This window comes from Sarcophilus harrisii, chromosome 1 (assembly GCF_902635505.1).
Source record: "Sarcophilus harrisii chromosome 1, mSarHar1.11, whole genome shotgun sequence".
In the NCBI taxonomy this organism is placed as follows: domain Eukaryota; kingdom Metazoa; phylum Chordata; class Mammalia; order Dasyuromorphia; family Dasyuridae; genus Sarcophilus; species Sarcophilus harrisii.
This window is the reverse complement of record NC_045426.1, coordinates 108,072,943-108,098,511: the sequence shown is the minus strand read 5'-3', so window position 1 is coordinate 108,098,511 and position 25,569 is coordinate 108,072,943. Positions and strand designations below refer to the sequence as shown.

Here is a 25,569-nt window from a genome sequence, read left to right as displayed (position 1 = left end):
GGGTCATAGAAAAATTCAGTAAGACAAAGTACTATAGATTTATTTTAGCCCTTTGCTGGACACCTAAAATGACATTTCTTTGTTTTTAGACTGTTTCAAAAGAGTTTCAATGAGTCATTTCTATTCATTAATTTGTATAAATATATGAATTATTAATAATTTGTACAGTGGATATGTCCATTATAAATTCTTAAGAACCTTTAAAAACAAACATTACATTTCCACTTCATTACTTTTTCTGGGTTGGTGTGTGTGTGTGTGTATGTGTGTGTGTGTGTATGTATGTGTGTATGTGTGTATGTGGGTGTGTGTACATACACAGCACTCTTCTGTCCCCAATATGTTCTTTACCTTTCTTCATTGCATCAGGACTCCATTATAACTCCATTATTGAGTCTCTAATAGAAGTGAACAATGCTGAGTTTTCCATAATAATGATACCCTAGGATTCATGGATTATAACGGACATGATGTGTCCAATTAAACATGATAAAAACATAATTTAAAATCTTAAATCTTAAACAACAGAATGAAAAAGGCATCTTCCCATTAAAACAAAACATACATCTGTTTCTTTATTTGTACACCAGCGAGACAGCCTCATATTTATTCACTTCAATTCTGCATTTGCACAAGAATGCAGTAATAAAATATCTGTACACTACTTCTGTTACAAATATAGATAATATTTAAAGTGACTTTACATATTCTAATGTAGGAGTTTCACGCTCTAAAATGGGAAGGAACACATGATAATGCCTTACCAGTTGTCTCAATAAACAGTCCCATCTGTTTTCCTTGGTCTGAGGCTATTGTACTATAAGATTGTTAATAGGAAGTAATGAAATGAAGTTATGTTAATCCCCTTAATTTTTCTATGAATTTACTAATGGCTTATCACCACAATAATTACTAACACACTGTTGTTTTCAGACATTAAAATTAATACTAATTGTTAAGCCAATCACCCGGATCATTAACACATTTTTAGTGTTGCCTTGGTAGTTAAAACTAGCACTTGAAATATTTCAGGTTTTCTGTATGCCACTCCATTTTTAGCCTGGTGCAGAAAAATATACACTGCACAGTAGTGGAAGTAAATGCCTACAACAATAGCAATATATCCTAGAATAGGTCATTAGTGGAAAGAAAAATTTCTAAGAGTTTTAAAATATTTTTTTCTTCAAAAACATTCAGAGATGCTATTTTACAGACTGACTGCCTCCAACCTAAGTTTAGAAAGCCTGATTCAAGAGAAATGGATAAAGGCCAAAGAGAAATCCTCATTGAAATTTACAATATTCAAGGTGAGGGCATTACTGAAAAAAAATTAATTGCAGCTTTTCACACCAAAGCACAATTTTTCATGTGTTTGTAGTAGGGGAGGAAATGTTGGCCATATCATACCCAACTTTTAAAAAAATCTACATTTTCTTTTTCACCCTGAATTCTACTAATATTTACCCCCCAAAATCATCCATATTATATCTAGTAACTATTTTTTCACATATTTCTGTTTTATCCTTTACAAAATATCATATATCTTTGCAAAGTTGTGATATATAACTAGGTGGTGAAAAGAGAGGCATAATAAGCAATGATGGCCTGTGATTTTCAGTACTAGGTCCACAAAGACACCAAAGGAATTGACTGTATGACAAATAGATTCAAAATGGGGAAAATGTCACTCTCCTCTTATACAGCTAAAGAATCAATTAAAGATGAGGTGGGGAAAAAAGTGACAAGAAAAATTCCATTCTCTTTACTATTAAGAAATATTCAATAAGATGATCTGATGACCCAACCATGCTATTTCAGGTCACGAGAGAATGGTCAGAGTGACAGTGCCTTTTGTCCTCTTCAAGATGGCAACTGCTTCCTCATGGGTCACCCCTTCTAGGCTCTGTCCATTGACAGCAATTATCTGATCACCCCTTTTCAGGCGTCCATCTTCAGCTGCAGCTCCCTGCAATGCAAAGAAATATTATTTATCTCCAGAAAACATAGCCTTTCCACTACTGAACATATTCTCCCATGGAAGTTCAAAAGCCCAATACATGTCAACAAATTTGTAATATTGCTCTTTATGATAGTAACAGAATTAAGATCCAAATAGATGCTCATGGACTCCATAATGGCTGAATATTAATATGAAATAAGAAATGATGAATATGAATAATCCAGAGAGACATGGGAAGATTTATATGAATTGATATAAAATGAAATAAGCAGAAACAAAAAGTTCCTCAATACAATGGCTTCAAACATATAAATGAAAGCATTACTATAAAGAAACAGATCTCTAAGTAAAGTAAAAATTCCTGATAGGCCTAGAGAATAGATAATGAAATGTAACTGTCATCTCAAGGTAGCAAATAAGAGAGAGGTACTACTTGGGGAAAAAGGTCTGTCAGGTATTTTCTTTGTTAAAAAGTGAGGTTAAATTAGAAGAAGGGACGAGTTTGTGTACATCGAAAGCTGATTCCCTCTCAAGATTGGGATAAAAAGACAAAATGTAATAAACCAAAAACCACCACACTGCTCTGGAGTTACACCATCTGAAGACCTAAACCAGAGTGTAATTTTATTATTTTACCCTCTCTCTGTGGACCATAAACACTTGACTTGAAGGTGGTATATGGTTTAATAAAAGAAGGGGAAAAAAAACCTTTTATTTAAAATTAAAACTGAGATACCAGAGTGAGCTAGAACTGGAGGGACTTGTCCAAGGTTACATAATCACATAGATATTACAAAGACTTGAATTGAAGCCTTCCAGATCCAAGTCCTAAGCTTTTCCTATTTTACATGACACCATTTTACAAATAAGAAAACTGGTGCAGGAAGACTTAAGCAACTTACAATGCATAATAAATCCTAACTAAATTTAGAGCGGATTTCAAGTTTTTGGGTGGTTGTGAACAGACTTTGCTTCAGCACTTTCCCAGAGTAGATAGGTAATGATGTGTAGTACAAAGAGTGGTAGCCTTGATGACATTCAAGAAGTTCTGAAGAAGGGAGAGTTTGAGGAGAAAAGAATGAGTTCAGTTTTGGACAATCAAGTTTATGGTAGGAGCCATGCAACTGTGAACAAGATTTTTAAAAATCTAGAAAACTTATGAGTAAACCATAATTAAAAAAAAAAAAAAAACACTTTAATATTCTAACCACCTTGCCTTAAATAATTCTTGCCTAAGCTGAAGAAACACACATATTTTTTTTAAATCTATAATAAATCCTAACTAAATTTAGAGCGGATTTCAAGTTTTTGAGTGGTTGTGAACAGACTTTGCTTCAGCACTTTCCCAGAGTAGATAGGTAATGATGTGTAGTACAAAGAGTGGTACCCTTGATGACATTCAAGAAGTTCTGAAGAAGGGAGAGTTTGAGGAGAAAAGAATGAGTTCAGTTTTGGACAATCAAGTTTATGGTAGGAGCCATGCAACTGTGAACAAGATTTTTAAAAATCTAGAAAACTTATGAGTAAACCATAATTAAAAAAAAAAAAAAACACTTTAATATTCTAACCACCTTGCCTTAAATAATTCTTGCCTAAGCTGAAGAAACACACATTTTTTTTAAATCTATAACTAAATATGGTTTATATGTTTAGAAGAGGGAATAGTTAACTTAAATAAACTTGGATAATTAGATCTGAAACTAGCTTGCTTTCAGGTAGAGTATTTAAAGTCAGTGAAAACAATGGTGGTTTCTAAAACAACAAAAATAACTACCACTTGGATATGGGCACCACAGCATTCTTTTGGAATCTCACGTTGAATTTTGTTAACAGATCTGACATCAGCCTCCTGGGCTGTAAGGTTGTGGAATTCTAATTTTTTTCCTATACAGGAAATGTTCACATGTCCATATAAAAATTATTTTTTTCCATGGATTTAGAGTTTACTCTCTAAATACTAAGACTTTGGTCTTCCACCTTTTATCCTTTCCTTCCGTCTCATGACCCTTTCCAGTCCTGTAAGACAGTATATGTACACATTAAATTAAATGGTTAGAAGATATGATATGAGGACATTCCATGGCACAAAAGTGAATATTTTTAATAGTTTCACTTCTTATTTTGGTTCACATTTATTTCTATTCATAGTCCAAATTTAGTGATCTTGTTTGTTCTTTAGGTTCACTGGACATTCTGATACAATAAAAGCATACAATAAAATCATCTTTCAAGAATCAAAGATGTTTTGAGCCAAAGAACATTGGAGAAACACTCTGTGGTGGTTAAGGAGTGCGCAAAGGGGAACACATGGCTACCACATGATAATATAAAGACTATCACAGAGGAAATGTATAAGAAAAGGAGGGAAAAGCCAGTTAAATATCAAGAGGGAGAGGTGTAGAATGGACAACCTGGCAATTATAAATCATAAAAAGACTCTTTATGTCAACATATTTTTTTTTACATTTTGATAACTGTATTTCAAAATAATTATGTACTTTTACAGTGCTAGGTATTTTATTTTATGCACTCAAAAACATTGTTCTGAAAAGGGTTTGTAGGCTACACCCTGCCAAAGTTTTCCCTTGAAAAACACAAAACCAAACCAAATCAAAAGCTCCTGAATTAGAAGAAGGATTCTAATATACACTGAATAACTTCTGTATAGAGAAGCTATCGGAAAACATAGAAAAAATTCAAGATTTGTACAGAAAAAGAAAATATAGATATGTTGTGACTTGCATGGATGGAAGGAATATTCACATGAGATCACAAATCCCCTGAAGTCTCTAAGTAAAAAATGCAAAGAGCCATTGGATAAGAAGCTTCAAAAATATATTATTATTATCTTTTTTAAAAAATGAAATGAAAGGATGATAGAGGAATGTGCTAGAAGAAAGAGAAAGGTAGAAGTGAAATGGTATAAATCACCTCCTTTTCTGATATATTTCCTCTATGAAATATTCTCATTCTCATTCTCTCTCTCTCTCTCTCCTCTCTCTCTCTCTCTCTCTCTTCCATACACACAATTTACTTTTCTTGAGAGTTTTTTTTTTTTTTAAGGGGAAGATCTGTTCTCTTTCACAACATGACTTTTATGGAAATGTTTTACATAACTTCATGTGTTTTCTTAATAAGACCTGGAGGTGGGGATAAGAAAGAGAATTTTGAACTCAGAAGTTTTAAAACAAATGTAAAAAACTGTTTTAAATATAACTGGTCAAAATATTGAATAAATTAATTAAGAAAAAACTATTAAATTGAGCTCAAAAAAGTGTATTCCTCAACATGATGGGCGATTGCCTCATGATGTAGAATGAGATATATATGGATATTGGAGGGATTTGTTTTATTTTGGCTGTGCATTTTTGCCACCAGTAGTTTGTTTTTCCTTCTTTTTTTTCCCCAATGAGGAGTAAAACAAAATAATTAAAAATAAAATGATAAAAACTTAAAATATAAAAAAAAGTAGTAGTAGTAGTAGTAGTATTAATTGCTTTTTGGAATGAGAGGTAATTCTGGCCACTACAGGGTTGTGTGATGGAAATGAAATAAACAAAAGGCAGGAGAAAGTATATAGCTTGTGTATTTCAGGTGTGTCTGACTATCAATGTCTATCAATGACTATCAATGAAAATGACAAAATGCAGCAGAAAAAATGCAGAGGTTAGAAATGAAGAACCATGGGATCATGCAATGGCGAAAAACTGGAATCTTTCCCAGTAAGATCTGGAGTGAAGCAAGGTTGCCCACTGTCACCATTACTATTCAATATTGTATTAGAAACACTAGCCTCAGCAATAAGAGTCAAGAAAGAGATTAAAGGAATCAGAATAGGCAGTGAGGAAACCAAACTATCACTCTTTGCAGATGATATGATGGTATACTTAGAGAACCCTAGAGATTCTACAAAAAAGCTATTAGAAATAATCCATAACTTTAGCAAAGTTGCAGGTTATAAAATAAATCCCATAAATCCTCAGCATTTTATAACATCACCAACAAAATCCAACAGCAAGAGATAAAAAGAGAAATTCCATTCAGAATAACTGTTGACAGCATAAAATATTTGGGAATCTATCTACCAAAGGAAAGTCAGGAATTATATGAGCTAAATTACAAAAAACTTTCCACACAAATAAAGTCAGAGTTAAACAATTGGAAAAATATCAAGTGCTCCTGGATAAGTCGAGCAAATATAATAAAGATGACAATACTCCCTAAACTAATCTATTTATTTAGTGCTATACCAATCAGACTTCCAAGAAAATATTTTAATGATCTAGAAAATATAACAACAAAATTCATATGGAATAATAAAAGGTCAAGAATCTCAAAAGAATTAATGAAAAAAAAAATCAAATGAAGGTGGCCTAGCTGTACCTGACCTAAAACTATATTATAAAGCAGCATTCACCAAAACCATTTGGTTTTGGCTAAGAAATAGATTAGGTGATCAGTGGAACAGGTTAAGTTCACAAGACAGAATAGTCAACTATAGCAATTTAGTGTTTGACAAACCCAAAGATCCTCACTTTTGGGATAAGAATTCATTATTTGACAAAAACTGCTGGGATAACTGGAAATTAGTATGGCAGAAATTAGGCATGGACCCACACTTAACACCGTATACCAAGATAAAATCAAAATGGGTCCATGATTTAGACATAAAGAACAAGATTATAAACAAATTGGAGGAACATAGGATAGTTTATCTCTCAGACTTATGGAAGAGGAAGAAATTTGTGACTAAAGACGAACTAGAGACCATTACTGATCACAAAATAGAAAATTTTGATTACATCAAATTAAAAAGCTTCTGTACAAACAAAACTAATGTAAACAAGATGAGAAGGGAAGCAACAAACTGGGAAAACATCTTCACAGTTAAAGGTTCTGATAAAGGCCTCATTTCCAAAATACATAGAGAGCTGACTCTAATTTATAAAAAACCAAGCCATTCTCCAATTGATAAATGGTCAAAGGATATGAACAGACAATTTTCAGATGATGAAATTAAAATCATTACCACTCATATGAAAGTGTTCCAAATCATTATTAATCAGAGACATGCAAATAAAGACACCTCTGAGATCTGCCTACACACCTGTCAGATTGGCTAAGATGACAAGAAACAATGATGACTGTTGGAGGGGAGGTGGGAAAACTGGGACACACTGGTACATTGTTGGTGGAATTGTGACCGCATCCAACCATTCTGAGAGCAATATGGAATTATGCCCAAAAAGTTATCAAACTGTGCATACCCTTTGACCCAGCAGTGTTTCTACTGGGCTTATACTCCAAGGAGATACTAAAGAAGGGAAAGGGACCAGTATGTGCCAAAATGTTTGTGGCAGCCCTGTTTGTAGTGGCTAGAAGCTGGAAACTGAGTGGCTGCCCATCAATTGGAGAATGGTTGGGTAAAATGTGGTATATGAATGTTATGGAATATTATTGTTCTGTAAGAAATGACCAGCAAGATGAATATAGAGAAGCTTGGAGAGAATTACATGAACTGATGCTAAGTGAAATGAGCAGAACCAAGAGATCATTATATACCTCAACAACGATACTGTATGAAGATGCAATTTGATGGAAGCGGATTTCTTTGACAAAGAGACCTAATTCAGTTTCAATTGATCAATGATGGACAGAAGCAACTACACCCAAAGAAAAAAAAACACTGGGAAATGAATGTAAACTGTTTGCATTTTGTTTTTCTTCCCGGTTACTTTACCTTCTGAATCCAATTCTCCCTGTGCAACAAGAAAACTGTTTGGATCTGCACATACATTGTATCTAGGATATACTAAGACATATTCAACATATATAGGACTGCTTGCCATCTAGGGGAGGGGGTGGAGGGTGGGAGGGAAAAATCAGAACAGAAGTGAGTGCAAGGGATAATGTTGTAAAAAAAAAATTACCCAGGCATGGATTCTGTCAATAAAAAGTTACTATAATAAAAGAAGAACCATGGGATCTAGTCTAAACTTCATCAGTAACCAATTTATGGACAAACCACAACTCCTTTCTATGTTTCAGTTTTCCCAACTGTAAAGTGAGAAATTTGGTCCAAATGTCCTCTAGTCTCTATTGAAGGGAAAAACTCTGATTCAATAGTTTATTCTATGAACTAGCAATTCTCATTTTAGCAAGCCTTTCTCATTCTGGTGCAAGCAGGATCCTTGATCCTCAAACATTATTTTAATCAAGCATGAACTATAGAAAGTCTTTTTTTTAAAGTTTTATTATTATTATTATAGTAACTTCTTATTGACAGAATCCATGCCAGGGTAATTTTTTTACAACATTATCCCTTGCACTCACTTCTGTGAACTATAGAAAGTCTGACAAAACTGGTTTAACCAAAAATTATGTATCTCTCATAAAGGGACCAACTTCATTGTTTAATGAAACACACCATCAGGAGTTTGACTGTGGGTGTTTTTGTTGTTTTGGTCATAGCAATTCATTGAAACAATCTGCTGAAGCAAAGATAGAAAGGATAAAAATTGGCTTCCTAAAAAGAGAACTCACAGCAATGAAATGACTGACCTTATCAAATGCAACAATAACATGGCAATAATAAAACTATTTGCATGTTTTACTTATTTTCAGAGTTTAGCTTAATATAACTATTATTACTTTCCATAACTTAAAACAGAATCTAGTATACAGTAAGAACTTAATGTATGTGGAATGATTGCCTAAAAGGATAGGGTATCTATCCTTAGATAGCTGGCCTTTCTAGTATTTACTATGTGACAGACACTATACAAGTGCTTTCTAATTATCTCATTTTATCTTGATAACAAACCTAAGAAAAAAGTGCTATTACAGAGGTTTCATAATTTGCATTGTCTTCCATAGCTAGGAAGTATCCAAAGTCAAATTAGAATGCAAGTATTTCTGACTCTGGGCTTGGAACTCTATGGGAGCATTTCCCCCCGGGGTTTATCTGCATATAACAAATTATTTAAACTATTAAAATTGAAAACTGTATTAAGACTTTAAGGACACCTTGTAAAAGTACATTCTGTTTTTAATGATAAAAGGAGAGGTACCAATGAATAACTGCATGTCTATAGAGGTTCCATAGCATTACATACAATTTCAATTTAGATTCATTAACTTTAAATGAAATTCGGAATCAAATTGGACAAAAATATTTAATCGCTCATTCCTATGGAGAGTTCCCAAAGAAAATGATCAACTGCTGGCCATTTGGCATTTACCTCAGGCCATAAATTAATAAGCCAGCTGCTGACCACTAATAATGTTTAGGGGGAGAATGGGATGGTTAAAATGTGTGTTCTTACCTTTGCAAATACTGTTTTAACATAAATAGGTAGGTCTCCATGAGGGCTGCCATATCCTCCCACTATACTGAAACCTAGACCATCTGGTCCTCGGTCAAGAGTAATACTCTTATATTGAGGAGGGCTAAAGTAGAGGAAGAAAAAAAAAAACAATTTTTAGTATGTGGGTGTGGATATGATATATATGGAATTATCTGACAAGATAGTCTGCCCAATGCTGGCAGCAGGTATATTATGAATAATTTTTAACTTGCTAATGTTTGCTATGGTGAGAATTCTAAATTTGCATAATCTAATGAAATCCCACTTAACACCTTAAATCTATTATTCATTTACAGTTCCCTTATACACAAAGATATTCACAGCATGTTCTCACTCAGCCCAGAACTTTATTTGTTCTCTACTTTAGAGAGAAGGGCTGCAGTTTAGTGGACTATTAAAGTAATGTGATTTATATGAGCATCCCACTGTGCAGAGAAAGAACTGAGCCTAAAAGAAAATAAATACCACAATAGCATTGAGTCATTTACAAACACACCTCATTTATTTGTGCCATCATTTATTGTGTGGTTCCAGGATTTGCACTCCTGGAAAAAGAGATTGTGTAACTGTCCATTTTAGAGCTTATATCTAAAAGTCCAGAGGACAAAAGACACAGTTTGACAGCTTCACCTCATATAGTGATCCAGCTCACACCAGCTTGTTAACATACCAAGCTAAGCCTCAGTTAGTAAATATGAGATGGCATGCTTTACTAGGTGATAGTCTTAATCCAATGTAAATCTGTAAAGGGACAGAGGCTTGCCCTATAATTTCACTAATACAGGAAGATTCCAGGGACAGGTAGGTGGTAGTGGATAGAGCATTAGTCTGGAGTCAGGAAGACTCATCTTCTTGAATTCAAATCTGACCTCCGATACTTTCTAGTTGTGTGATCCTGGGAAAGTCCCTTAACCCTGTTTTCCTCAGTTTCCTCATTTGTTAAATGAGCTGGAGAAGTAAATGGCAAAGCAGGCTAATATATTTGCTAAGAAAACGCCAAACTCCAACTCACAGAGTCAGACATGACTGAAAAGCACTAAACAACAAGAAGGAAGTTTCCAGTTAAAGAAATCCTTTCAAGCTTCAGCACTTTCTTTGCAACTTAATCTTAGAGAACTGCTTAGAGAATTGAGAAGATAGGTGACTTCCTTAGGATGACACTGCAAAGATGGGTCAAAGGACTTGAATCCAAATTTTCCTAATTCCTAGGCCAGCTGTCTATCCACTACACCACATTTAAGCTTTTAGTATAAAATTTTTATTACATTATGCTTTTTAACAGGATAAAAGGATTCATTTTGTCCATTTTATTATTGTTGTTACTTTTCATCTATATATTAGTGTCATTAGTGAGTGTTTCAGGGAATTAAGATGGTCATGGTTATCAAGAGCAGATAATGGGTATTATAGGAAAAAAGTAGTGAAACCATTCCTGCTTCTTCTTCAGTTATTCTTCACAAATCCACATTTCAAGTGTGGAACATACCCTTATATTTTACATAAAAAAAAAAATTGTGCTCACCCTAAATCATCCTGAAAAATACTGTTTGATGTCAGGCCTGTAAAGGAAAGATTAGAACCAGCTGGCTCCTGTGGTGGACTAGTGACAACACTAACATCTCCTCCAGCAACTACCTGTATACAAAAATACAAAAGAGAGGCACAATAAAACCCTGAATTCATGTGACTGATGCTGATCTCCACATCAGTCTTTCTTTGTCAATTTTTTTTTAAATAGCCATACAAATTAATTTAAAACAATTTCCCATGGGAGAGATTTTTTTAATATTGTTATATGACTTTTTAAAATTAAATTTTATTTCTTCAATCAAAGAAAAATTCACATTTTCTGCCTTCTACCCTTTACACAACTGAGAAAAACAAAAGTAAACCCTTGTAACAAATAAATGTAGTCAAGTAAAAGAAATCCCCATATTGGGAGATTTGTGTACTCAAAAGCCATTACTTCTCTATCAGTAGTGGATTGCATATTTCATCTTAAGTCCTCTGGAATAATGAGTGGTCACTGCTTATAGTCTTAAAAAGTTGTTTGTCTATATGAAATTGTAGTTATTATGTATCTATAAATTCAAAGTTCTCTTTATTTAACTTAAATTATGTTTTGAAATTACTCTTTACCATTTTCTTGTGAAATCTTGGCCTTTCGTTCATAATTTGAACAATAATTGAAAAATAAAGTCTTTCAATTTTTCTCCCAAAGTATATGACAACCCAGGAGGAAAAAAATGCTGAATAAAATTTCTCTTTAATTCTTGCTTAGAACCTTGAATTTATACATTTATGAAGGAAATGATAAATGTGAAAATTAACAACATTGGAGAGATTAATAGTTTGGGGGAGGTTGTTTTCTTTTTGCTTTACATAATTTATCCTCTATACCTATATTCTGAAAAGCTCTTTAGATAAAACTCTTACCTGTACTTCAATGGAGCCAGAAGCATTTTTCAGTAAGCTCACTGCTTGGGAATGAGTCATACCTTCAGTTGAAGTTCCACAAATACTTACAATCCTATCCCCAACCTTGTCAAGAAGAAATAGAAAACAAACCAGTATTACAATAACTAAGTTAGCATGGGGTATTCCTGAAAATTCAGGTATTTGGCTCTCAAAAAGTCCCAAGACCCACTATTTACATTCATTATAAATCATTTTTTTTCTTTTTTCATTTCATTATAAATCAAAATTCTCCCTTAAGCAAACTTTGAAGAAGTTGGAAGGCAGAGGAAACTGTTGTTACAGAGTAAGTGACCAGAAGAGCAGTAATCAGTGAGTAAGAATTTTGTATTTTTAAAAATGCTGGGTAAAACATTTCTTACTAATAGAAGAAAAATCATAGAATAAGAACCATAGTGCTAAAAGGGACCTTAGAGATCTTTTAGTCCTGGGTTTCTGAAACTTTACACTCGTGACTTTTTTTGCCTTGAAAAAAGTTTACATAACTCCAGGCATATAAGTACATAAAGTAAGTACACAAAAAACATTTATTGATGATGAATAATAACTTTCATATTTCGTTATACAACTCTATGAGGTCATGAATCACAGTTTAAGAAGATAGGCTTTACTCTATCCTCTATATATTTATAATATTTTATGATATCATTACTTATAAACTAGAATTTTTTTGGGGGGGGGATTCTTACTCAGCATTTGAGGCTTAACTAACCACATGTGCAAAATTAATTTTAGTGATATTATTTCTAAGGCATTTGATGAAAAGGTAACAAAGCAAGCTTTTAATATAGCATTCTGTGTCAGAAGGAAAGCAGCTTGAGAGAGATTTCACATTATCCTCTCTTATCATTCAATGTTCTTGCCACACTGGCCTACTTATATAAACAAGACCTTTTATATCCTACCTCCATTCCTTTATAACTGTCCACTGTTCTTGGAATGCTCTCACTTTTCAATTCTCCCTCTTAGAACCTCTAGAAAACTTCATGCTTTGACTCATTCAAGTTCCTTAAGAAGCCTTCTGTTTTCCCTAGTTATAAGTTCTCTCTAACTTTTAAGTTATTCTGTATTTATTTAGAATAGCATTCTGTATTTGCTTATTTGAATACATAATGTATGTATTTTATACTAGAATGGAACATAGTAGGTGCATTATACATGCTTGTAGAACTTAATTGCCTTAAATTGATACAACTGGTGAAATTGGAGGCTGTTTCTTCCTTCATCCTTCATGGGAAGTTTATCTAAAGTTTCTATATAGTTATCTGGGATGCACATAAGATTCTTAGTATTTATTTATCAGGCTGAAGCCCTTTGGGCCAGCATTTCAGCCCAAACTAGATCATAGTTGCAATATAATTAGAATATTCCTGTATAATGCTTTTAATTATGTGGACCCATTTTTGTCTGCCTAGTGTTGGCAGCTTTTCATAGAGGTGTATTAGTGCTTGGATCATTTTACACACACAGATTATCTTTAAAGAAAAAAATATATAAAATTGTTGCATGCAGATGGGCCAAAGATAACAATAGCTCTCACAAACAGAAAGCATCTCATAGATAATCCACAGAGAGCAGGTTGCTAGAGTCAACAGGTAGACCGCCAGGATAGATAACTAAAAGAATACATAACATTGTGATATTTTGTTGACTTTGGATAAAATTCATAATTTTATAAAAATGCTATCGAATTATTATTTAGTTCAGGAGTACAAAAGAGACTTTCAAACCAACTATATATTTACCCCACTTAGTTACTGATGAAAAAATAACTCAAATTAAACTTAGCACTTATTGTACATTTTATGTTATAGTTATAGTGCAAAAATGTTAGATCTGTAGAACACTGCCTTCTACTTGTTTGCAAATTTGGAATTATCAAATAATTTTCTTCTTTCAATAAAGATCCTACTTTTTTTGCCAAAAATGCCTATGCCCTAATTTTGATAAGTATGATTGGCTCAAGATTTGAGTTATAGAGATTATGATTTGTAATCCAGCAATGAAGGCCTGAGAGAAGTTTTGCACCAAATTTTCCCATCAGAATTCTGAGGACATATATAATTAAATTACTCTGAGTTTCTGGGTCTGTGCAGCAACTCCATTTGGATGCATCATGGCAATGAATATTGGAACATCACCAAGTGGACTGCCTACACCACCAGCAATGCTGATTCCCAATGAGTCAGCAGGACCCTGCCAAGAGAAGAAAAACAAAATTTTAATTTAAAAAATTATGCTTCATTTAAATCCTGCTGCATGATATTTCTTAAGTGTATCCCTATCTTATGGTGAGACGTGATAAGTAGAAAGCCAGAATTAAGACATTTATATCATCTTTATGGTAGAGACCACAGCCTGTTTATTAATATTATTATTACTATTAATAACTAATGTCATTTTAAAGACTGAAAAATAATTTACGAATATTATTTCATTTTTATCTTCCCAACAAATTTGGGAAGTAGGTAGAGTACTGTTTTGTTCCTCCAAATCCTTATTCCTGGGACCAAAGAAATACTGGGAGCAGAAGATGTCTCAACAGAAAGGAGCAAGAAGCTTCAAATTGGCCTTGTAAGTCTCAAGAGTTAGTTAAAGATATGTCATGGAAGGTAAAAGGGGAAGAGGAAGAGAAAAATGCAGGGTTCTAAACTAAAAGATCAGAGGGAGAATGAAATGCCTGGATCAAAAAGCACGTTCAAATGTGGTGTGGCAGGATAACAGAAAGGCTCTGGGTTTCATGCATAAGTCACATAATTTGTAGCACTCAAGATGTCCATCAGTTGGGAGAATAAATAAGTTAAAGTACACGAAGGTAATGGAATATTATTTTTCCATAAGAAATGGTGAGTAGGCTGGTTTCAGAAAAGCCTGGAAAGACTTACATAAACTGATGCTGAGTGAAGTGATCAGAACCAAGAGAACCTTGTATATAGTAACAAGATTATGCAATGATGAACTATGATGGATTTGGCTTTTTTCAACAATGCAGAGATTCTAATATACTTGGGATGAGATGAAAAATGCAGTCTGCATCCTGAGAGAAAACTTTGGAAACTGGATGGGAATCAAATCACAGTATTTTCACCTTTTTGTTTGTATTTTTTTTCCCTTCTGGTCTGAATGTTCTTGCACTATATGAAAAATATGGAAATATTTAAAAGAATTGTATATATTTAACCTATATCAGATTGCTAGCTGTCTTGGGGAGGAGGAAGGTAAAAGAGGGAGGAAAAAATTTAGAACACAAAGGTTTTCAAAAATGAATGTTTGATGTATATTTGGAAAAATAAAATACTATTTAAAAATTATAGCAATCAGTTTCATTGTGAGTATATGCATGCATGTTTCATTCCCATTTGCCTTTAAGCTTCCTTTAAATGAATTGCAGCTGGACTACAGCAGCATTACTTACTCTGAGATTAGTCCTATCAATTGGTGAAATTAATTAAAAAAAACATTTAATATACTCAAGTTTTCATAAGCAAATTAGGAGAGTATCAAATAGTTTACCTGTCAGATCTATGGATAAGGAAAGCATTTAGGACCAAACAAAATATAAAGAGTATTATGAAATATAAAATGGATCATTTTGATTATATAAAATTAAAAAGAATTGTGCACAAACAAAACCAATGCAACCAAAATTAGAAAGTAAGTAGGAAACTGGGGAGGTAGCAAATAGAATTTACAAGTATATATAGAGGATAAAGGCCTCATTTTTCAAATATTTAAAGAACCAAATCAACTTTAGGAAATACATATTTTCTAAATGATAAATGGTCAAAGAATATGAACATTCAGTTTTCAGAAAAAGAAAACAAAGCTTTCTCTTCACATGAACAAAATCTTCTAAACCACTATTGATTAGAGAAATGCAAATGAAAATAACTCTGAAATACCACCTCATACCCATAAGAGAGTCTAATATGACAAGAAAAGAAAATGATAAATCTTGGAGGGGATATAGAAAAACTGGGACACTAATGTATTATTATGGAGTATAAACTGACGCAGCCATTCTGGAAAGCAATTTGGAAATATGCCCAAAGGGCTATAAAGCTGTGCATAGCCTATGAACTAACAATACCACTTTTAAGTCTGTATCTCAAAAAAAATTTTGGACAAAAAAGAACATAATTTATTTGTACAAAATATTTATAGCAGCTTTCTTTGTGGTGCCTAAGAATCAGAAATTGAAGGGATGTCCATCAGTTGGGTAATGGCTGAACAAATCATGGACTCTGATTGTAAAATATATATATATATATATATATATATATATAAAATTGTGTCGTAGGTAATGAAAAGCAGGATGATTTCAAGGAAAAATCTGGACAGCCTTACATGAACTGATACAAAGTGAAATGAGCAGAACCAGGATACTTTTATCCTACATAATAACAGCAATATTATTAGATGAAGAATTGTAAATGGCTTGGCCATTATCAGCAATACAATGATGATCAAGACAATCCCAAAGGACTCATGATTAAAAATGTTATCCACCTCCAAAGAATTGATACTGTCTGAATACAGACTGAAGCACACAAATTTTTTCACTTTCTATTTTTCTTTTGTGTTTGAGTTTTCTTGCCCAAAATAACTAGTCTAAAAATGTTTTACATGATTACACATGTAAAACATCTCAAGAATGGGGAAGGTGAAGGAGGGATATAAAGACTTTGGAACTCAAAACTTTAAAAAATGAATAAAATTATTTTATAGTGGGGACATAAAATATTATTTAAATATATTTATATAGTCAGGTGTCTCTCATCTCCTTCTTGATTGTTTTCATGAAATATGTTACCATTAACATATTAATGTTAACAAATTAACATTAACAAATGAAGAAATGTCTGTTACAGGGAGGTACTTAGCTTAATAATAAAGGGAAAATAAGAGAAGGAAGGAGGCATTTTAAAAATGTGAGACAATTTGTTTTTTGCAAACAAAATGAAATGTGTAGACTTAGCAATTTTTTTTCCAGAACAAATGAAAATTTTCTCTTACACAGATCACTGAAAATAAAAAGGCCTTTACACTTATACTGACTATCAATGGGGATTTTACAATATTTAATAATTACTTTCTACAGGGAATTTTGTAATATCTGCTTTTTACTTCTGCTCCATAAAAGCAAGCCATATTGCACTAAACAAACATGTTTCCCCACTTAAAATGGCAAGACAGCTATCTAGAAAATGGATCTCCCCATGTCTCCCAAGTGAATAGTTTATATATGGTTTTCTGGCCCAATTTACCTTTTTAATTTCAACTGTTCTTAATCCTTGTATTTCCAAAGCCACTGTAAAATGAAAAAGGATGAAATAAAGTTATTGCAATGATAATTGATGACCCATTCAAATGAAGTATAAATGGGATGGGTTCTCACCTATTTGTCTGGAAGAACTACTCCTAAACCATCAATCCACCCTTTCTAAAACACTTTCTTATTTTAAAAGTTAGACTTAATCATATACCATGCCTACCTTCTTTCTTTTACTTTATTCACTAACTATGTAGTCGACTTTGAATAAGTTCAGAAAATTCTGTCTCTTTACAAAGCCACAAATATCATAGACTCGAGGATTATAGTTATAACTTCATATAAAACAACGTAAGAATCCAAGTAATCCACTAAATTCCAATTCTAACACATTCTTGGGATACAGGGATAAACCTAGGTTTTTATGTACTATGAAGGTGACAGTCTCTGGTAGTCCTAACTTGTTAAGCAGCAGTGTCTTTGAATATGGAGCCAATAACATGTTAAGTACCTACTTAGCATATGAGGAACAAATCTAGCTAAGTCACCAGAATCCTGGCCACCAGGTGATATATTTTTCAATAGTTAATTTAACTTAGAGGAGTTATAATTTGAGCTGGTAGAAGTACTTATACAAATGAAATCATGAACCCCTGAAGTGTTGGAAAAAATGAAAACTCAGACCCCAATCTGTTAGTTTCACAAATTTAGTTAAGTCTCAAACCAATATTCATGGCCAAAATTATTTTGATGCAATTTTTTTAATTTAATAGCCTTTTATTTACAGATTATATGCATGGGTAACTTTACAGCATTAACAATTGCCAAACCTCTTGTTCCAATTTTTCACCTCTTACCCCCCACCCCCTACCCCAGATGGCAGGATGACCAGTAGATGTTAAATATATTAAAATATAAATTAGATACACAATAAGTGTACATGACCAACACGTTATTTTGCTGTACAAAAAGAATCAGACTCTGAAATATTGTACAATTAGCTTGTGAAGGAAATCAAAAATGCAGGTGGGCATAAATATAGGGATTGGGAATTCAATGTAATGGTTTTTAGTCATCTCCCAGAGTTCTTTCTCTGGGCGTAGCTGGTTCAGTTCATTACTGCTCCATTAGAAATGATTTGGTTGATCTTGTTGCTGAGGATGGCCTGATCCATCAGAACTGGTCATCATATAGTATTGTTGTTGAAGTATATAATGATCTCCTGCCTGCTCATTTCACTCAACATCAGTTCGTGTAAGTCTCTCCAGGCCTTTCTGAAATCATCCTGTTGGTCATTTCTTACAGAACAATAATATTCCGTAATATTCATATACCACAATTTATTCAGCCATTCTCCAGATGATGGTTATCCATTCAGTTTCCAGTTTCTAGCCACTACAAAAAGGGCTGCCACAAATATTCGTGCACATACCGGTCCCTTTCCCTTCTTTATAATCTCTTTGGGATATAAGCCCAGTAGTAACACTGCTGGATCAAAGGGTATGCACAGTTTGATAACTTTTTGAGCATAGTTCCAAACTACTCTCCAGAATGGTTGGATTCGTTCACAACTCCACCAACAATGCATCAATGTCCCAGTTTTCCCGCATCCCCTCCAACAATCATCATTATTTTTTCCTGTCATCTTAGCCATTGATGCAATTTTCACATAATTTACACATAAAGCATGATTTCTCAATTTAAAAGCAGAATAAGTATGAAAAAAACCAGTGTTTACTTTGGGAATGACTGATATATAGGATTTGTTCAATATTAATAGAATTAATAGAATTTTCAATATTAATAAAATATTCACTTTCAATATTTATAATATTTATTCAATATTAATAGAAAAATGATAAAAATACCAAACTGATAAGAAAAGTTTATAGGATCCTAATTTAATAACAGTAATAATAATAATGAAAGAAAAATTATTGTAATTTAACGGAGTTGGGCTTAGCATCAAGAAATGTTATGACTCCAGGCAAGCCCCTTAATGTCTATATTCCTAAAGTAACTCCCTAGGATTTAGCTATCTAAATCAAAGTATTTTCACTTGCTAAAACCAAATCCAAGTCTATCCTATTTAATCCTATTTATGCAATAATAATAAGTCCCAAATCTTGAATAGAATAACTTTCTTCTGCATTGCCATCTATTAAAGTTCCTTTCTTCAACACCAATTCAGATGCCTTTTTCTTAAAACTTCTTTTGACTATTACTTTCTCTCTTCACTACATATTCCTTCACACACATGTCACTCTTGGTGAAAAAAGATCTCTTTCAAATGTCTGATTCAGGCTTAAAACCTAAGGGTTATCATATACTTCTCACTCTGTCTCAAACTCCTATCAAATCAGTTGCCAAACCCTGTGGATTGCTCTTTCATTTATTACATATGCTCCTATTTTCTCTGACACTTCCATCACCTTGTCTCAGTATCTCATCACTTCATGTATGGACTACTGTAGTAGCATTCCAGTTAGTCTCCCTTTCCTTAAATCTTGCCCCATGCTAATTCTTCTTCCACTGAGCTTCCAAAGGCATCTTTCTAATGTACAAGTATGCAATTTCACCTCCCATTCAATAAACTTCAGTGGCTTCCTATTGCCTACAGTAGGGATGACCATTTGGCTTTCTACCAAGTATCATTTGGATATTTATAACATCATTCAAAGACCAAACAAAATTATTAACTTAATGAACTTAAGCAATGGGAAATCGTTGTCTCCTGAGATTGCCTTGACAAGGTCATATCAAATGATAAGGCCTGCAGGTCAGATATTGCCCATCCCTGGCCCACAGGATCAAATATAAAATCCTTTTTGATTTGTAAAGCACTTCATAATTTGGCTCTTCTTAAATTTTCAAGTTTCTTATACCTTTCCAACTCTTCCACTCCCTCCACATCCTCCCAATATTCTGCAATCAGTGACATTAACTTCCTTTCTATTCCTCAACGAAGACACTCCATCTCCCTACTCAGGGCATTTTTACTGGCTTTCCCCCATACCTAGAATATTATCTCTCTTCATTTCCACTTCCTGCTTTTTATATTCAAATTTCAATTAAAGTCCCACCTTTTACTAGAAGTTTTTCCCAGTCCTTCTTAATCCTAATGTCTTCCCTCTCTTTGTCCTGTATATATCTTGTTTGTACATAGTTATTTACATGTTGTCTCCCATATTAAACTGTGAGTTTCTGGAGAGTAGGGGTGATTTTTCCTCCCCTTTCTTTGTATCCTCAGCTCATAACTTAAGTGTCTGGCACATAGTAGGCATTTAACAAATATTTATTGATTTGACTTCTTATTGAAATTATATATTCTCAACTGGAACACTGATCCAAACATTATGGGGAGCAATTTGGAACTATGCCCAAAAAGCTATCAAACTGTCCATACCCTTTGATCCAGCAGTGGGTCTGTATCCCAAAGAGATTCTTAAAAAGAGGAAAGACCCATATATGCAAGAATGTTTGTAACAGTCCTTTTTGTAGTGTCAAGGACCTGGAAAATAAGCAGATGCCCATCAGTGGGGGAGTGGTTGAATAAGTTATGGTATATGAATGTTATGGAATATTGTTCTATAAGAAATGATCAGCAAGATAAGTTCAGAAAAGCTTGGAGAGATTTGTTCTCTCTTAGCAAGAACTGATGCTAAGTGAAGCAAATAGATCCAAAAGAACACTATACATAGCAAAAAAAAAAAAATAATAATAATATGGTGATCATCTGTGATGGACTTGGGTCTTTTCAACAATGAGGCTATTCGTAGACTTGTAATGGAGAGAGCCATCTGCATCCAGAAGAAAGACTATGGGGACTGGACATTGACTATAACATAGAATTTTCATCTTTTTTGTTGTCGCTTGCTTCCCTCCCTCCCCTTTCTGATTTGATTGATCTTGGGCAGCATGATAAATGTGGAAAGTTTTAGAGTAATTGCACGTTTGACCTGTATTGGATTACTTGTTGTCTAGGGGAGGGGTGGGAGGAAGAGAGAGAGAAAAAATCAGAACAAAAGGTTTTACAAGGGTGAATAATGAAAGCTATCTTTGCATATATTTTGAAAATAAAAAGCTGTCATTTTTTTTTAAATAAATTACATATTCTCTATATCTGAGCTACTTATGTGCTTTAAAACAGCTAGGTCATATGCATTTTTATATTCACAATAGACACTTAAATGTATATTGAGATAATTTTAAATTAACAAGATGCAATCTTTACAACAACCCTGTGACCAGATAGTCCAAATATTATTGTCTCTACTTTATCAATTTTTGGATAAGTAAACTGATGCTCAGCTGTGGGTACTTGCCCACAGCCCCACAGCTAAGAAACATCAGAACCAGGATATAAAACCATCTGCCTGATCAGCAGTTTACCAGTGGAAAATCAGTACCATACTTTTCAAGTTTAGACTCTAAAGGGAAAACTGCACAGGGCAAAATTTCAGAATAAACAAGAACACATAGAAACTTTCCATATTCTTAAGATACTTTAGAAGAAAATAACTATTGCTCAAGTCAGTGGAAGAAAAGCCCCCTTTAATACATAATTTAATTCAAATATGAAGTAAATCTTACAGGGATTCTTCTTTGAAACATTGTCAAATGCCTCTGTTGCACTGGATCCAGAAAGAGGGAAAGTGAAGGATGACAGACTTCCTTCACTCATCTAGAATAAAAAAATAAGATCTTAATTATTCTTTCAAGTTTAGAAAGTAATAAGAAAACTGCTTAATTCTAAAATCCATATCACTGGTTTCTTTTCATGTAACATTTAAAAAAGTAAGGATTGCACTGATAATCCTATTTTGAAGACTGATTTTGCCTTTTTTTATGTCATTTCATGTTCATTGGCTTCATTTGCCAAATTACAAAGCTTATAGATCTAAGATAAATCAGCTTTAACTTCAAAAAGACTTTGAGAAATTTTTGAAGACAATATTTTCATCAAACTGGGAAAACAATATTCTAAGTCCATGATACTTTTAGGTGATGAAATCATTATTAAACATCTATGCACCAAGATTTTGTGTCACTCATTATCGGCCAGGGAGACATGTCAAAATGGTTGATATAGGAATAACCACACATACACACACACACACACACACACACACACACACACACACATACAAACACACACACACACACACACACACACACACACACACACACACACACTATCTCCTTTGTGCAAAGGATCACTTGGGATACCACCATTTAAATTTGAGAGAGAGAATTGGCATCAGAGGGAAAAGAGTTCACATTAAAATAGCCCTTAGAGCTTAAGGTATTAAAGAGATAGAAAGAAAATCTGTTTTCCATGTATTAGATTTTTAAAAGATTGCATTGTTTTTCTTTGGCATGTAAAGACTGGGCCAACAGTTTGAGTAACAGAGAAGCAAATTTCAATACAACACACAAAACACTTCCCAATACTTGCACCTAAACAACAACAAAAATTTGACTGGAATGATGCTCTTCAGGCAATGTGAGTGAGGTTTTTAGAAACTGAATCTTGAAGGTTAGACTGGATCACCTCTCATTTCCAAGAAACTTGAATGATTCATGATGATTTAGACAGAAATCAGAATAAAGCTCTGTCCTTTTAAAGGTCTATGATTCTATGAGTTTAATGGTAGCAAAATCAGACTCATTTAAGAAAGAAAAAGTCAGTCTCACCAAAGAAATTTGAGGGATAATTGATTTTATGCATGAATACAGGAAAAGACTCAGGAAAGACACTGAGTTGCCTACAAAGTAATTCCATCTAGATTTCAGCATTGTTTCATCCTCACTGTTGTTACTTCTCCTAGATCTAGTATTATGTAATGAAAATAAAATATAGAACATTTAGAGAGGGTTGGAAGGAAAGATGTTAGGTAAGAGGCTGTAGTTATGTAAAGCATCTATAATGGCAATAGTGGTGTACTGCTTTTTGTTTTTTATTTTGAAGATAGGAAACATTGGAGGGGTATAGTTGGAATTTGGATGTGACATAAAACAAACAAAACAAAAACTCAGTTATACTACAAAAAATGAAAATGAGAAATGGAAAGCTGGTCAAATAAGATTACTTAGCTCTAGAAAAAAATAAGAAGTTTAACCATCTTGAAATATTGGGATAAAGATTCATACTGTGATTTTATTAGTATAAGGAATTTCTTTTCTCAAAGCAAGTTGGCATCTTTTATGCAATTTTCCATCTTAAAAATTGCCTGAAACATTGAGAGATAAGTGGCTTGCCCGGAGGACAAAGCCCTAATGTTTCAGAGGCAGTTTTTGAGCTCATCTTCTAACTTCAAGAACAATTCTCTATCCATGACACTAAACTGTCTCTATTAACTTCTTGATCTTGAAATATATAATAGGATAATATACATGTGGTGTTCTATGTGTTGTTCATTTACACAAAGGAATGCATTTAAATTAGAACAGAAGGAAATTAAAACGGATTATTAAGAATTTTCTGCATTAAAGTTAATAACATTAGAATGTGCTATCATTGAAGATTTTAAAGAGATGACAGCTAAGTTTTTTCCCCATAATTTTGGTGGAATCCTACTTAGAAAAGAAACAGATTTTTTTAAGAGGATATCTGAATTTTCCTAGTGGTACGAGCCCATGTTTCATGGGGGAGAGAGGAAAAGAGAAATGTTTTCTAGCAAAAAACAAACAAACAAAACCAAACACACACACACACACACACACACACACACACACACACACAAAATTAGCAAAAAACAAACACTTCATATTAGATAATTGTTTCTTTTGCACATTTTACTTTTTTTGTTGTTGTTGTCGGACTCAGTGTCAGGGATAACTATAAACAAATTAACTAGTTTCACATACACATATATATCCTATACAGTGGTTCCCTATTATCACTAGAATAAAAAAAATGAACTTTTTAGCCTGACATTTACTTCTCTGACATATCCATCTCCAACCTATCTTCTTAGGTTTATTTCACAGTCTTTCAGCCAAACAACACTATAAACTATTGTCCAATCTCATACTTTCTTTTCCCTCAACCAGTACATTTCTATAAGCCCTCCTCCACATATGTGATATGTCCTTTCCCCATCACCTTTTGATATATTTTTCTTCCTTTAAGACCCAACTCAAGTAACACTTCATCCATAAGCCTTTTCTAAACACCCACCCCATCCATCAACAATGATCCCTCTACTCAAGTATTTGCTCTGCATTTACCATTTCCTCTTTCTACCTTAGTTTAATCAATTCTAACCTGTGTATAGATTCAATCATTTCTATTATGCTGGAAACAACCTTAAAGTTTTGAAAATTTACTATCATCTCAGTACAACAATGATTTTTATATATTAGGCAACAAATGACCGATGAATTGAATTGCCTGATAACTTAGGAAGTATCAAATGTCAAAACTGTCTGTTTCCTGTAATTTTCACTTTAGTTACAGATAATTCACATCTATTTCAAGTATAAACTATGATGTACAAACTCTGGGTTTGTGGAATTATTATTCTCCACAGAAACATAGACTATTCTATAATAAGAAAAATATCTTAAGTATTAATTGGAGTATTTATAATTTAGCCTGACCATAGACAGGCACAGATTAAAACTTTTAAACTTTCACTAAGATGGATAGATTTTTTCACAAGATGGATACAAATAAGAAGAGTGGAAAGAGATCCATGTAGAAATAAAAGCAAAAGCTTTCAATATTTACTTTAAAAATAAAAATCTAAAAATGGGTTTGGCTGCAAGATAATAAACTGATATTTAAAATATCCAACTGCCCTGTCTCAAAGGAATAAAATAAAGTTTCCATGTTCTTCATTTGCCCCTACCAATGACCTTTTGATTCAGTGCTATGTGATCCTAATGGTCTTACAACATATTTAATTTGTTTGTGGTGTAGATAGGCAGAATTCTACTCTTTCAAATGGTACAGATACCAACCTGGCTACTTTGAGATGTCCTCCTCTCTGAATGGAATGGACCTGCCTTGATTCTTCCAACTTCCAATCTTACTGTGCCTAGAGAACACTGAAGAACAGAACACTGAAGAATTGTTAATTTTTATGGAAATCTTTCCATAAAATGCTACATTCAAATTTTATGTTACTATACTTTCCATGGGCTGATTCTTTAAAAGGTTACTCCTTTCAGAATACCTTATAAGCAATTAGCTTATTAATAGAGATGTAGACTGTACCTATCACGGCAAGAGGAAATAAAAAGTTGTGTAATTATCTAGTGAAACTCATTGATTTAGAGAGACAATATGAAATGGATCAAATAACTGTATTTTTTAATCCAACTTTTTTTTTCTCCCTCAACAGCAAAGTTATTAGATAATTGCCCTAATTCTTCATTTCATTTTGCCTGAATAGTACATTCACAAAAGGCTTTCTCTTGTCTGTACAAAAAAAGATAAATTAAAAGTTTGTCTTCAAATGCCATATTGTTAAAAACAAAAGGAAAGC

At 33.3% G+C, this 25,569-nt stretch overlaps 1 protein-coding gene across 24 annotated transcripts in view; it reads right to left on the bottom strand.

Moving 5' to 3' along the window:
• Nucleotides 1-543: 543 nt before the first annotated feature.
• Nucleotides 544-25,569, bottom strand: part of MPDZ (multiple PDZ domain crumbs cell polarity complex component) — a 211,983-nt gene continuing 186,957 nt past the window's right edge. For 17 of the 24 annotated variants that reach the window (XM_031961670.1, XM_031961657.1, XM_031961663.1 and 14 more), the window contains 8 exons: nt 25,043-25,144; nt 21,668-21,758; nt 17,070-17,113; nt 13,876-13,998; nt 11,764-11,868; nt 10,850-10,962; nt 9,286-9,409; nt 544-1,966 (listed from right to left, as the gene is read on the bottom strand). In XM_031961670.1, the coding sequence (XP_031817530.1) occupies nt 1,820-1,966; nt 9,286-9,409; nt 10,850-10,962; nt 11,764-11,868; nt 13,876-13,998; nt 17,070-17,113; nt 21,668-21,758; nt 25,043-25,144 (849 nt within the window). In that variant the 3' untranslated portion in view covers nt 544-1,819. The remainder of the gene's footprint in view (nt 1,967-9,285; nt 9,410-10,849; nt 10,963-11,763; nt 11,869-13,875; nt 13,999-17,069; nt 17,114-21,667; nt 21,759-25,042; nt 25,145-25,569) is intronic. The other 7 variants (XM_031961684.1, XM_031961703.1, XM_031961742.1 and 4 more) reach the window with 1 other exon arrangement.